The sequence below is a fragment of the Heloderma suspectum genome, chromosome 2, assembly GCF_057233095.1.
Source record: "Heloderma suspectum isolate Gila_16-S chromosome 2, 16-S_ref, whole genome shotgun sequence".
Taxonomy (NCBI): Eukaryota; Metazoa; Chordata; class Lepidosauria; order Squamata; family Helodermatidae; genus Heloderma; species Heloderma suspectum.
Window position 1 is genome coordinate 287,298,477 of NC_139459.1, and position 15,595 is coordinate 287,314,071.

General features: G+C 44.8%; 1 protein-coding gene across 2 annotated transcripts in view; it reads left to right on the forward strand.

Annotated features, from left to right (window-relative positions):
- STAB1 (stabilin 1) overlaps positions 1-15,595 on the forward strand; it is a 165,614-nt gene that overhangs the window by 132,056 nt on the left and 17,963 nt on the right. For both annotated transcript variants that reach the window (XM_084839737.1, XM_084839739.1), the window contains exons 54-62: positions 172-231; positions 4,091-4,307; positions 6,389-6,538; positions 7,494-7,598; positions 9,512-9,619; positions 11,484-11,677; positions 12,739-12,883; positions 14,058-14,191; positions 15,195-15,360. In XM_084839737.1, coding sequence (XP_084695863.1) covers positions 172-231; positions 4,091-4,307; positions 6,389-6,538; positions 7,494-7,598; positions 9,512-9,619; positions 11,484-11,677; positions 12,739-12,883; positions 14,058-14,191; positions 15,195-15,360 — 1,279 coding nt within the window. The remainder of the gene's footprint in view (positions 1-171; positions 232-4,090; positions 4,308-6,388; positions 6,539-7,493; positions 7,599-9,511; positions 9,620-11,483; positions 11,678-12,738; positions 12,884-14,057; positions 14,192-15,194; positions 15,361-15,595) is intronic.

Below are 15,595 nucleotides of genomic sequence, written 5' to 3' on the forward strand. Positions count from 1 at the left end.
CTCCCACACTGGAGGCCTTCAAGACGAGGCTGGACAGCCATCTGTCAGGGATGCTCTGACTTGGATTCCTGCACTGAGCAGGGGGTTCGACTCGATGGCCTTGTAGGCCCCTTCCAACCCTACTATTCTATGATTCTCTTTTTCTCCTCCTTCCTTTTATATAATTCACAGAATTCTGTATGTGGCACCTGTGGCTTTGAGCCCCCTTGCCCTCATGGAACAGTTGAAGCGGTAAGTTTGACCTGAAGTCTCCATGTAAACATTTGTGTGTTTGTTAATAATGTGTTTGTTAATGTGTTAATGTGTTATGTTTGTTAATAATTATATACCTTCTTTGCTAAAAACCCATCAAGGTGGTGAACAACAATTTAAAACACTAAAACCTTAGCACAATAAAAAGAACATTAAAATCATGGAACGTTAAAGCAGCTATATAAATTAATAGGCTAAATTAAAAAGATGTGTCTTCATGCCCTTTCTAAAAGCTGGGGGGGGCAATCATAGGTCTTGAGGGAGTGCATTCCACAGTTTGGGAGGAGCACAGGAGAAGGCTCTTTCATGTGTGCCTGACAAATGGGCCTCTCTGGGTAATTGTGTGCTGACGAGGATTCATAATGGGACAGGCAGTCCTTTAGATTTGTTGTTGTTCAGTCTTTCAGTCGTGTCCGACTCTTTGTGACCCCATGGACCATAGCATGCCAGGCCTTCCTGTCCTGCGCTCTCTCCCAGAGCGTGCTCAAGTCCATATTCATTGCATCCCTGATGCTATCTAGCCATCTCATCCTCTGCTGTCCCCTTCTCCTTTTGCCTTGTCTTTCCCAGCATCAGGGTCCTTTCCAGAGAGTTTTCTCTTCACATTAGGTGGCCAAAATATTTGAGCTTCAGCTTCAGTATCTGCCCTTCCAATGAGCAGTCAGGGTTGATTTCCTTTAGGATGGACTGATTTGACCTCCAGGCAGTCCAGGGGACTCGTAAGAGTCTTCTCCAGCACCACAGTTCGAAAGCATCAATTCTTCGGCACTCAGTCTTCCTTATAGTCCAGCTCTCACAGCAATATGTTTCTACTGGGAAAACCATAGCTTTGATTATGCGGACCTTTGTCGGCAAGGTGATGTCTCTGCTTCTTACTATGCTGTCTAGGTTTGCCATAGCTTTCCTCCCAAGGAGCAAGTGTCTTTTAATTTCATGGCTACAGTCACCGTCTGCAGTGATCTTGGAGCCCAAGAGAATAAAATCTGTCACTGCTGCCATTTCTTCCCCTTCCATATGCCAGGAAGTGAATGGGCCAGATGCCATGATCTTCGTTTTTTTAATGTTGAGTTTCAAACCAGCTTTTGCACTCTCCTCTTTCACCCTCAACAAGAGGCTCTTTAGATCCTCTTCGCTTTCTGCCATTAGGGTGGTATCATCTGCGTATCTTAGGTTGTTGATCATTCTCCCGGCAATCTTAATTCCGACCCGTGATTCATCCAACCCGGCATTTCTCATGATGTACTCTGCATATAAGTTAAATAAGCAGGGTGACAATATGCAGCCTTATCGTACTCCTTTCCCAATTTTGAACCAATCGGTTGTTTCATTTCTGGTTCTTACTGTTGCTTCTTGACCCTCGTACAGGTTTCTCAGGAGACAGGTAAGGTGGTCTGGTACCCCCATCTCTTTAAGAATTTACCATAGTTTGCTGTGATCCACACAAGCAAAGGCTGTAGCGTAGTCAATGAAGCAGAAATAGACTTTTTTTGGAATTCTCTTGCTAGTTTCTCCATGATCCAGCGAAAGTTGGCAATTTGATCTCTAGTTCCTCTGCCTCTTCGAAACCCAGCTTGTACTTCTGGTAGTTCTCGGTTCGCATACTGCTGAAGCCTAGAGTGTAGGATTTTGAGCATCACCTTGCTGGCATGTGGCCCTAAGCCATTTAAGGCTTTAAAGGCTAAAATCAACACCTTGGATCGAGCATGGGAAGCAATTGGCAACCAGTGTAGGTATTTCAGGACAGGTGTGATAGGATCCTGATACTGTGTACCTGTTTGCAGCCTAGCTGCCACATTTTGCATCATTTCATTTGAAGCTTTCAGATACTCTTCAGGGTAAAGCTAGAGGTGTGCAGGTTTTGATAAGTCTGTTTCATCTGTGTTTTGCGGATTGTTCAAAGATGGAATTGGATGAATGAGAATTTCATTCCTACTTGCAAATGTGGACTTATGCACCCCCCCCCCACACACACACACACATATACACACAAGTAAAAAAAGCCAGTCCACTGCGGAATCCACCAATTCATAGAAATCCAACCTCATTTGAATCTGTTGCAGATTTCTCCAAAGCCCCTAGGTAGAGCGCATTGCAGTAGTCTAAATGTGATGGAAATTATTATTCATTACCGTAGATATCCAGTTTGAGGGCTAATAAGATGTGAAGATGTAATGAATTAATAGGATTTTCTTTACCTATATCACGATAAACCACTTTATGGGTGCCAAGTCTTAACATGTCTCCCCATTCACATGTGAAAGTCTACATGCATATATACCCATGTAATCATCTAACATGTTCAGAATTGTGGCCCAAGAGCCATGGCATACCACGAGAAGGTTGCCCTTTGCACCTCTACAAGGAGGAGATTCACAATCAACCCTAAACCAAGGTTTAGATAAAATAATATTTATTTTATTACAAAAATGGTGAAAGATTAATGATTATGTCAAATTGATATGGTACAAATAGGTACAGTGACTATACAGAGATTGTAGCTCAGACCAGCAGCTTATTTGAACTATAGAATGAGGAATATATTGACTTGGATTCCTGCATTGAGCAGGGGGTTGGACTCAATGGTCTTACAGGCCCCTTCCAACCCTACTGGTCTATGATTCTAGGGCAGAAGAGAGAAAGATGCAGGCAGGGGAATTACTGATCCCAAATTAGGTAGTGGGCAGTTCGCTAGGATTGTGTGCAGATAGTGTGCAATGACACGGGGTTTGGGCAATGTGTTGGTAAAGTAAGATTAGGGAAATTAAAGAAAGACAGAGAAAGAAACACAGATGTTTCCCTGTTCCAGGGGGTGAAGGGGTGTGAGCAGGTTCTTTCTTAGGGGCTCCCATTGATCTCAGAGTTTGTCAGGTAGACCAGCTACTAGAGCTATAGGGATGCTGCTTCACAGACTATGAATGTAATATTTTCAGATGGTCCTTGAATATAATTTTTCTGAACCCTGTCATATTTCAATACCAGAGCAAATGTTTCTGGTGACCGGGCCATCAAATTTCCTTAGTTTGTCATAATCCATTAGGCTGGACACACACAAGCAATTCTGACTGGGGTAACGTTTCCTGATCGCCAGGCCATCAAGTCCTTGTATCTGTCAGAATTCATTACCCCCTTTCCTGCATGTGCCTTTAGGATGAGCATACTTAAACAATTCTGATGGGTTAAGGCATACTTATGTACCAACCTCTCCTGTAGCAGCTATCCCTCCAAACTATGGCATATATCAAGTTCCAAAACAAAGAATAGGTATGCCTCCTCTACACACTGAACTGCAGGCCTAACCCCCTTTTTATCCTCACAATAATCCAGTGAGGTAGGTAAGGTAGGTTAGGCAGAGAGTGAGTGGCTGGCAGAGGGTCTTCCCACGTGGCCACGTGGGCATTTGGACCTGGGTCTTCCCAGTCCTGGTCCGACACCCTAATAATTAGGCCACACTGGTACTCAGTGTTGTTCCAGTCCTACAGGCAGGATACATTGCAGAAAGGATCAGTGGATGACAAGGCTGGTTTAGACATTTCCTCTCGTGCGTGTGAGTGATCCCAGCCACCTTTGAGTGTTCCTCTTGCAAACATGTGTCTGGACCCCTGGCCAAGGGAAAGTGGCTGAGTGAGGGGCGTCAGAAGGAGAAAATGACTGGTGGGGGGCGGGAGACACACCCTTCCGCCTGCCCATTGCTTCTCCCCTGGAGACCACAACCACCTGATCCTCTTTTACAGCAGCAAGGGGGCCCTGACATGACTTGCAGCAGGTGGAACATGCCTTTACACCCTAAGGAACAGGTTCCAAACAGGAAGACAAAAATAGTGTGTTGTTTTTCCTATAGGGGGAAAGCCAGCATTGTACGTATTACGAAGTTCCACTTCTCACCAGTCCGAGGAGTCCCCACTATGAAAGGAAGCCTTCGTGGTTTCAGTATTCACGCAGGGGGAACAGACTGCGTCTTTTTTCAAGTTACTCGCTTAAGAGATGCAAGAGAACGTGCTTTGAAACCAAGTGGGTGCCCCAGTGCTGTGCAAACCACTATGGAAAAGATTGCCTGGGTAAGGGATCTTTATCATGCCTCCATACGCTTGTTTTTGCTCTTTCTTGACCTGACAGTGGTGGTTGTGGCAACTGCAGCCAATAAGAACAGAAGGGTAAGCATTTCTCTTGGTTTTTCTTTTCATATTCAGAAAACCCACAGTGTCCTGCTGAGCTCTTTTTAGGTTTCTGTGTCTAAGGAGCTAGCCCTTATAACTGCAAACAAAAGTTGATTCCAATACTTTTCAACCTGTGTGTTTGTGTGGTATGCACACAAACAAATCCCCTATGCACTGCTTGCAAAAAAAAGTCCCTTTATTCCCTTTTGACAGATTTCTATACCTTGAACTGTGCTCCATCCCCCCAATGGCAGTCTTCCTCTTATGGCAGATGGGCATTCCACTTAGCCATAGCATGCTCAGGAATCTTATAATCAACCACAATTTTTGGTGGATTTTCCCATTGCCAACCAGCAACACATAAATGTTGGGTCCCCTGGGTCCAGTCTGATTTAAATGTTGCCAAGTCAATAAGGCAAATGAATCTTACTGAACTTACATGCATCCCAGTCAAACTTACTTAGGAAAGAATGCGCATTTACTGAGCTGCATAATCCTAAGCATATATACTCAGAAGTAAGTTCCAGTGATTTCAAACATTGATAATGATTCAGGCTAGAGCTTCAGACCATGAGGACAAACTGTATGGTGTTCCTGCTTTCCAGACAATTATTGTCTCCCAAAGCGGCTCACATCAATCAAAAAGAGAGACAAACCCTGCCCTCAGGCTTACAAATCAAAAGACAAGGCGCACAAGGGAAGGGGAGCGGAGGGGAAGGGGAGAGGAGGGAGATCAGTTCTTCAAGGCCAGAGCAAAGTGGTGAATATAAGTAGGCATCTAGATCCAGTTCAGGCCAGGCTAATCTTCTTTTCCTAGTGTTCTTGCTTCTGTAGCAATTGGTGGGTCTGGTTCCTTTTGCCAATTGATGGATCCCGGGGTAAGAGGCAATTGGAGGAGCTGAGAGTTCTTTCTACAGGAAGGAGGGACGTGAGCTCCTACAGTGGCTCCTTCTCTAGCTGATAGATGGGCCATGGTTGGCCTTCCCCTTGGCTTGGTGTTTTTCCTGGGAAGCAGGAGATGCAGCCTCCCCATGGGCCTAGGTCCCCTGGATGATGGCAGAAGCCAGAGCATGCTCCCCTTCTGCTCCCCAGTACCAGAGACGTCAGGCCTTTCTAACACATCCTTACCTTATGAAACATTTATTTTTTAATGACAGAAAGTTGACGGGCAGGAGGTCAAATCATCATAATGTCTTGAAAAGCTGAGGTCTTGCCACTGTTTGGGGAAATAAAAATAGTTAGAAATCTTGGGTCCTCCTGGGTTCGTCTTGTAACAACTGGGCGCATATCTCTTTGGGAACTGTCACATGTAGTGTCCATATTAGATGGTACCTTTACCGACAAGTGATAGGCCTAAGTGAGTATGATTAGGTGTCTAAAATGATTCGTAGGCACTATACGAAGATCAAAGATCACACAGGCCTTGCCTGCGGCAGACTTACAATCTAAAGATAAAGGGTAAAAACCAAAGTAAGTCCTACTTTGAGAAGAGTCATTGAAATGAATAGTACTTAAATTAGCCATGACTAACGGACGCCTCATTCATTGAAATGGGTCTACTCTAAGTAGGGTGTACATTGAATTTTACCTAAAGACACATTGGGAAGGAAAGGTGAGTGAAATGGGAGAAGGGTCGGTCTTGCTACTGGGAACCTGCAACTTGATTGCTTCTAGGCAATGTGTGCTAAAACAGTGAAGCAGCAGCAGCAGCTAATTAACTAATGAATCTAGTGTCTTCTTAGAGAGCCGATCAACTTAGTGTTTAGACAGAAAAAGTCCTACAACTCCCAGCATCCCCCAGTCCCACTTGCTGGGGCATGCTGGGAGTTGTAGGACTTCTTTCTGCCTAAACATGCATAGGCTTGCACCCTTAATTTGTTCTTGGTTTCTCATGGGAGGGGGGAGCTTCTATTTAAAACAAAAATTAGGGCACCTTAACGATACATTCAGTTGGATAACATTTCATGGTTCTTCCTTTTCAGTGTGTCCTGGAGGGCTTGAGGCACCATGCGGTAATCGCGGTACATGTGACGATGGGTTTAGAGGCTCAGGACGATGCAACTGCTCTGTGGCTTACCTTGGGACAGCTTGTGAACACTGCAGCCCAGGCCGCTATGGGCCAGAGTGCAAAGGTACAGCGATGTTTTCAACATCAGAAGCCATGAGTAGCTTGTTTCTGCTCTAGCTTGACCACAGCTAATTCACGGTTATTTTGCCATGAGTGAGGCTGTCATGTGCAGTATCTAACAACTGCTTTACATGCTTTTTCCTACATCAAATGTGCATGGATGTTGCTAAAACAATATATGCATGAACAGCCTTTGTCACTGTCATATTTGTAGACTGCACTGATGGGTTTCTTTCCTCTCCACTTGTACACATGTTGAGAAGCTGCTGTCTAGATGCAGCCTTCTATATTTGCTTGGGAAAAAAGTTGATTTCTTTCATTAGTTATTCTCACAATATCGTTTGTAACATTTATAGTGATTGTGTAATATTATGTACTTTAAATGTTTTTTTGTTTTGTTTTGTTAAAGGGCAATGTCTAATCAAAATCAGTTGGGACTCAACTGTAGTCTACACACACAGCTTACATATCACTAGGGACAGATGAGAATTTCATTTTTGCTTGCAAAAGATGAGAGCACGCCCAATCTGAAGCTCCGAACACGCATGCGAGCACTCATCTTGTTCCCAATTCCCAGTTCGATTTGCACAAATTTCTTAATTTGCACAAAGTTCCTCAGCAGACTGAATCAGCCCCACTTTAGCCTATGTAGGAAATTTGTGCAAATTAGGACATGTGGAGAGTTCCAAAAATTTAGGGAGATTTGTGCAAATATCCAATTTGATCGCTGCTCGATTTGCCCAAGTCCCCCATTCGGGCAAAGCCAGCATCAATCGCAAACAGGAATTGGGCATGGGAGAAGCAGTGAGATGATGATTGGAAAATCCTAGCAATCTTGAACATTGCTCATTTGCCCATCCTACATATCACCATGTATCAACCTTGCTCCTTAACGGTAGTCCCTATCCTCTTATCTAACCCAAGACAATGATGATTGCTTTTTTTTGTTCTCTTTGTAGAGTGCAATTGTACAGAGAATGGGATATGCAATGAAGGATTGCTTGGAGATGGCTTCTGCTTCTGCACTGCAGGATGGACAGGAGAGCACTGTGAAATCAATCTAGGTAAAGCAGATCACAGCCAAATCCCAAAGTAGTGTTTCTGGCAAGGTCTCGATAGACTTTCCAAGGAAAAAGACCCATGGATTATATTACACAGCTTGACTTGTTAAAAAAAAAAAAAGACAAATGTTATCCTAACATTTTTGTATGTTTCTCATACCACTGTTGTCTCTATTCACAGGTTTTGCATGTTTTTGTAGTACTTCAGAAACTAGTAAAATCTGTAGAAACACTGTGGAGACAAAAGAGATGAGTGTGCAGCATGTCATAGGCAACAGTGGCTCTATCATGCTTCAGTACTTTAAAACTTTTAGGATTCTGTGTTCTTTTCCCAAAAAGAAAAAACTGAATTATGCGCCAAGATCTGAATAATATACAAGTCAACGTATTCCGTTCCCATGAACTCTGGGGCTTTGAACACTATGGAGGCCCTGATCCTTCCCTGTGTAGGCATTGCACCTTCACATGGAGGAATCTCCATAGGGCATAAACCCTATTCCTCACTTGACAATATGGGGAATGGGAGACACCCCCCCAAAAAAAAATCTGTATCTAGGCCTTCCATCACTCAGTCAAGGAATGCGACGTCCAACGTCACATAAGTAAAGTGCATTTTACACACATCAGTAGGTTAAAGGAATAAACAGATACAGAGATTCTCAAATTAATTATATCAGTTCAGGAATGTGAGTCTTGAGTGATGAGATGGTGAAATTCTGATACTAGTCTGACTTGTAATAAACAAATCTTGAGATTTGGCAGCAGTGAAAATGTTCCCAAGTAACCTCTTCCCTGGTATATGAGTTCTGCGTTCCCTCTTCTTTTTTCACACATACAAGAGATGAATATTGATCTTATCAGGACTGTGGAAAATCGTTAAACTAGGTGAACCTGAAAGTCAAACTACACATTATGTTAAATGCATGGCCGCATTTCACTTTTTAAAATAATAATAAAAAATAACAGCCATGGAAGACTGAGGAGGGAGAACCAGAGCAACAGTTGTCCTCCAGAAGCTTCTATTTGTCCCATGAGGGAAGTTGCTCTTGTTGCTAATAACACCTTTTCCTCCCAGGACAGATTCTGGGGAGGGAATTTTTGTTGGGAATGTGGTGAGGAGGAAAGGGTTACATTTCCTTCCCACATGCCATCATTTTGATCCTGAAGAGGCCACCTGCCCTGTTTTTGTTTCAAAATATATAGATTTAATGTAAGTTGTAGTTTGGCCCTAAGACAGGGGTGGGCAATTTGTGTCCCCCCAGATGTTTTGGCTCACAACTCCCATCATCCCTCAGCAATGACTGTGCTGGCTAGGGCTGATAGGAGTTGTAGTCCAACAACATCTGGAGGGCCCCAAGTTGCCCACCCCCATCCTAAATGGGATGTTACCTGCCCAAACCTTCCCAGGGAGCTTCGTGACTGATGGAGAAACTGAACTTCAGCCTCCCACCCCCAAACTCAGAATCACACTGTCACTCCACCACACCAGCCCAGTTGTGGTAATATAAGTGGGCCCCAATATACTAAAACTGGACAAGAGAAGAGTCAGTTTTGTCCAACCAAACAATACACATGGATGGCATGGTTTGGAAAACACAGAGGTGCATTTCCTTGAAATGAAATTTTATTTTTAGGCATCAAAATGAGCTTAAAAGTTGCAGGGAAAAGGCAGCTTTCCCCTGCAACCTACGAAGCCTGTTTTGTGAAATAAGGCTGTTCCATCATCTCATTTGAGATGTGTTCTACATGCTTTGGGTCACTTGAATTTCTGTCCTCATGGGAAATTTGGGCAGACAGACCCGTTTTCCAGATGAAGCTCTTCTATGTTAGGGCTTTCCAAATCAATTCTAGTTGAAAGGTGTGCCTAGTAATGCCTAATGGAATTGTCTGATTTACCTGATTTGTTTTATGCCCAGCCACAATGCCTCAGTGTTCCCCAGCCTGCCACCCTAATGCTGTCTGCCGAGCCAACAATACCTGTGAATGCAACCTACAGTATGAGGGAGATGGAAGGACATGCACAGGTATGACTGGAATCGCGTGGGGGGAATCCTGCTGGGTTCAGTCACTAGGACTCTTGTCACAGTAGGGTAGTTTTGAAAAGCTTTCAGTATTAAGATGGTGTCCCTAATAACAGCAGATAGACTATTGTAATCCAGCCCTTGTACACTGCATATGTGCATGCCATCCTGTGGCTTAGAGCTTTTCAACACAAGGCTGTTAATTGGCTGTAAATCTGCTGTATCTACTTTTGGTTTCGTCACAGAATTGAGATCTGAGCACTACACAAGGAGTGTTTCCTCTTCTGCTTTTCTGCTACATAACTTCTGGGTGGCACTGTGGTATAGCGGAATAGTGCAACTACATAAGAGGAAATCACGCTTCTTTCACTTTCATAATTAAATGCTGCATTTTTCTGCTCTAAAAACACTCACTAAAAGTGCCGGTTAGACACAGAAACAAAACTTGGAGGGTCACGACATCGTCTAAAGAACCTGTAAACAACCATGAGTAGGGAATGACAAGCACACAATAAAAGCCTTGTGTAGGAAAGTCCTGCGTGCCATTGTTTTCAAGTGACTACCCCACTGTAGGTGTTTATGTGAGTCTTTTAATTAACGTTGTCATGCAAGGCACTGTTGACTACATTGTTACTAACTGAGGCTGGCTTATCTCTCGCATCTTCCCATCAAAGAATGCTGGGAGGGAGCATCACCACTACAAAATTGCTTGAATCTTCTCGAGTCTTCATTTGTTTGCTTTAAAGATGCAAACTGATGCAGAAACAGGACGGAATGAACTTAAGATGGGGAAAATGAGAAACTGAAACTGATGGATTTCTCCATCCCTCATAATGAGGCGTGGCCTTACAATATAGTTCTTACCTGGAGCGCTCTGCTAAGCATCATGGTTACTCCAGATTTGCAGTTGGAGAACTGCTGTGGTGGATGGTTATACTCTAGTCCGAACCTCCCAAACCTCTCTCTGGTTATCTAAGCTATGGTCAGGCCACTGACCATGACTCTAAATCTCTCTCTGCCCAGTGGTTTTTCTAAAAAAAACCAAAGCATGGATTCTCAGGTTATTTGTAGTTACGATTCATTTTGGGAAAAATGCAGAATCCTGATAATGGGATCGTTTGTCCTAAACATGGAATTGAAAGTAATTTACCCACCTGGTACTGCTGAAGCCACTTCAGAAGGTGCTTGAAAGTATCTGTTAGATTTGCTCTCCTGAAGTAACTTCTGAATAGAGAAATTTAATGAATCACCTCTACCAGATTCCAACCTGTATTATGAGATTCTGCTATTCTAGATATGCCTTCTGGAGTAGAACTGAACTTGTTGGAATCCCTTATTGCTATAGAAGTACATTTCTGAGATTTCCCAAGCTGGGTGAGAAAGGATTACTGCTCCCTTCTCTCTCTCTCTCTCTCTCTCTCTCAATTTATCAAAAGTAAATTAAAAAAATGAACTGCCCTTCCCAAAAGGCGCCCCGATTAAAAACTGTGCCATTGTACAATAGTATAATAGTGCTATTGCACAAATATTTTTAAAATAAAAACAATATTTTAATGCTGAAAAATATTGGGAATGGTGTTTTTGAATTTATTTAGGTATTTTTCATCTCTGCACCATCTCCCACCCTCATTTTGAGCACATTGCCAGATCTCCTGCAGCATTCCAAAATCTGGAAGACCTGCTGGAATTCAACTGGAGTGGAACCAAAAGGGTGGTGGGATCTCAGAATAATTACAAGACAGAACTAAGGGAACCCACTCATCGCTGCTTCTGAGGGAGCCTAAGTGCTACCAGGTGGGCCCTGCTCCCCACATGACATGCGCAGAGTCAGAAGTGACAGTTTCGTTAAATGCCTTTTCTGATGCAGTGATCGACCAGTGTGGGAATGACAACGGCGGCTGCAGCGACTACGCCAACTGCACACAGGTTGGAATTGACGTTTTCTGTAGCTGCTTCCCAGACTATGAGGGTGATGGCTACATCTGCATCCCTATAGACAGGTGTGCAGATGGCAGGAATGGAGACTGCAGCGAGCATGCCACATGCATCAGCACAGGCCCCGTAAGTATGACCCTGCATTGGAAAAGATCCCTGCTGCACAATTAGCCCTGTGGAAACAGAGTTTGGGTGGAAACAGATGATGATGGCTGAAGACGTTCAGGGGTTCTTCACATAGCTGCTTAGGTTCATGCCTTCCCCTCGTTAGCCCTCTGCCTGGTGGCTCTTTGTGGGAGTTTTGCAAGGGATCTGTGATTCTTACATGCCAATACTTAATACACAAGCCACATATGATAAGACACTGGTTCGGGCAACCTCTGGCCCTGCCATAATTGTCTGCAACTGCTCAAAGGAAAGGATTCTACCACCATCACCCGCCCCTTGCTTAGTGTGAGATTTCGCATTCTGTGTTCGCCAAAAACAGTGACTTCTCTCACCCAAAGCTTCAGTAGAAGAAACTGCGCTGAACAGCTGCAGTTGAAATGGCGAAGGCAGCCCTGCGTTTGCCCGTTACAGATCCCTCTTGTGCTGCATATTGGGAAGGACTCTGCTTGGCATCTCTTTCTTTTTTTAAAACCATAGAAAGGGAGGGAGGGCCCTGCCTACATGGATCACTTCGAAGCTTCAAACCCACAATAGTTCTCATTTTGAGCGATGCACGTGAACGTCAAAACACGTACATTTTGAAATCCCCCCGCCCGCCCACACGTGTGTGTGCGTGCGCAAGTTTGCTACATATATCTGGAAATGCAATTATGTTAATGGTGTAATCTAGGAATTATATCCCCTGTAACTCTTTCACCATGAGCAAGTATAAAGCAGCCTTCCCCAACCTGGTCCCCTCCAGATGTGTTGCACTGCAACTCCCATAATTCCCAGCCAGCATTAGCTATGCTGGCTGGGGATGCTGAGAGTTGCAGTCCAACATACGTGGAGGGCACCAGGTTGGGGAAGGCTGGTACAAGGAGTCTTAGCCTGGGATTCACGTCATGTTTCTTGTGGCTTGGTGTTAAATCGTTTTGGCACTCAGTGCTCCTTGCCCTCTGCCCGTGTGGGTGCACGGGAGCAGCCCTTCCCGTTTGGCCATAGGACTGTGGTGATGCATGGGGCCCTTTGCCTTGCAGAATTCTCGGCGGTGCGAATGCAAAGTGGGTTATGTTGGAAATGGAATCCAGTGCTTGGAGGAAGCTATCCCACCCACAGACCGGTGCCTGGAAGACAACGGGCAATGTCACCCTGAGGCTATTTGTACTGACCTGCATTTCCATGGTACATGTGCTTGCTCCTGTCATGTGACTTTAAATTATTCTGTGGAACAGTCCTTGGACTATTACATCATTCTCTCCCCTGCATTACTTCCTATGGGGGGGGGGGATCCCATTATGGGACAGGAGATCTCCGCACCTTATAGCGGCAGAGCTAGAGATGCTGCTTATGTGCCAGCAGAGACAAGTCCAAGCCAGATTTTCATTCTTGGTTTTAGTGATTCTCTTGCTACGTGGACTTTCTTCCTCTGTTCCTCACAAAGCTTGCTGATGGCCTTTCTGCTTGCTGACAGAGTCACTCATCTTCTCTCTGCAGTTAGGATGGAGGCAGCATGCCTCTCAATACCAGTTCCTGGAGAACCCAGTTGGGAGGGTGCTTAATTGTGCTTGTGGACATCTAGTTAACCAATGTGGGAACAGAATGCTGAACTGGATAGGCCTTTGCTCTGATCCAGCAAGACTTGGCTTAGGTTCTTATAGGATACGTCTCATGTTTTATGGACACACCGAGAGCCAGTGTGATGTAGTGGTTAGAGTGTTGAACTGGAACTCAGGAGATCTGGGTTCTAGTCCCGAGTCGTCCATGAAGCTCACTAGGTGTCTTTGGGCCACTCACTGACTCCTAGCCTAACCTAACTTACAGGGGTGTTGTGAGGATAAAACAGAGAGGAGGAGGACCATGTAAGCTGCCTTGCGTTCCTTGCAAGAGGAAAAAAGGCGGGATACAAATGTAATAATACATTGAAACAAAAGCAAAAATACATCTTTATCTATCAGCCCAGGGGCATCCCTCATGATGGAAATGTATTCTTGATCCTGCACCTGCAGCCCACCCAATAATTCACTGATCTGCTTCCTTTTCCACTATCACTTCTGTCTCTGACACAACACTTCACATTTCACAGTGTGTGTTTTTAAAGACCTTGCGATCAGAATAAACCTTGCAGATCAAGTTAATGTTAGCAAATGTGTCCAGTTTGCACAATGCATTTGCAACGCAGAATGAGTTTACGCTTAATTGGGGGTGGGATGTGTTAGCCCAGAGCTCCAAGCTCCTCAGAGATGGGCCCACAGTTATTTGGGTTAGGCGTGTCAAGCTGCACTTCTGCAGTTCTGACCCACACCTGCAAGAGAAAGGGTGCTTAAAATGATACAACATTGTTCCCCTTGTTCTCCAGAGAAAACCGCCGGTGTTTTCCACCTGCAGTCTCCTGGGGGAAAGTACGCCTTGACTTACCAAGAGGCTGAAGCCAGCTGTGCAGCTGAAGGGGCTGCAGTGGCCACGGTTCAGCAGCTCTCCGCTGCACAGCAGGTAACAAGGCAGCCGGTGGCCTGGGCCCATCTTGCCGCAGAGCTGGCCACAGGAAGTCAGTCATCGAAACTCTTGCTCGTCTTCCACCATTGCTCAGAAACACACTGGTTGACATTTGGCTCCTTTACCTCAGGAAGCCCTAAGTATTCCTACTGTGTGGTGCTCCAACTCCTCAGGGATCAGGTCCCTCACTTTGGGGACCCCAGCCTAAAACTGCCTCACAATGAGAAATACACCCCCCTGCTGTGGGATGTTGGCCTGTATTCTTTTTGTGTTGAGCGTCATGAATACACTATGAAGGCAAGTAAGTCACGGGGAGGGGGCACACACATGATAGCCATATATGAAGTTATGCATGGCATGGAGAAAGCAGATAGAGAGAAGTTTTCCTTCCTCTCCCATAATACTAGAACTTGGGGTCATTGCATGAAGCTGAATGGTGGGAGATTTAGGTCAGACAAAGGGAAGTTCTTCTTCACACAGTGCATCAGCGATGGAGTTTTCTTCCACTAGATGGCTCCCAACTTGGACAGCTTTCAAAGAAGATGAGACCCATCCATGGAGATAAGGCTGTCAGGGGCTACTAGTCATGATGGCTCACCTCCAGGATCAGAGGCAGCATGCCTCATTATACCAGGTGCTGGCGGACATAGACAGGAGGGTGCTGTTGTGTCCATGTCCTGCTCATGGCTTTCCCATTGGGGCAGGAGTAGATGAGCCTTTGGTCCGATGCACTGAGCCGCTTCTTATGTGAATGAACCAGCATGTGAGAACAGTGGCTCTTCTTTTCACATCATGAGCGGCTGCCACATTGGCACGTTGACATGCAAATGAAATGAAATATTGCCACCTCCAGGCCACAGAGGACATAGCCGTCTGAGTGACATAAGTGCACAGTGTATAAGAGCAAGATGAATCACAGTGAGAGAACCTGTTTGGTCAAGATTGGGACAGACTAAAATATGGGAAGTTAATAGAAGCCTTTCTTACTTACTTTCCCCAGATGGGCTTCCACCTGTGCCTAGTAGGTTGGCTTTATAACAGGACAGCAGGTTACCCAACTGTCTACCCAAGTAAGAACTGTGGTGTTCACCATGTTGGGGTTGTGGATTATGGCTTTCGAACGAACTCCAGTGAGAAGTGGGATGCCTACTGCTACAGAGTGCAAGGTGAGAGCGTAGATATGCGTTAATAGTGATGCCTCAATGAAAACAAGTTAATAATACTGAAACCTCAGTTTCAGTTAGATGGGAATATTATATGAAGTAACCTGCCCAAGCTGAACTGAAAGGAACATAGAAGTGAAGCCCAGCCACACAGATGCTCTGTTGACTGAATTCCATAACATTTGTTTATGCCTTCCAAGCCCATAAAAACCCTAACAGAATGGCAGATTTTCCCTCA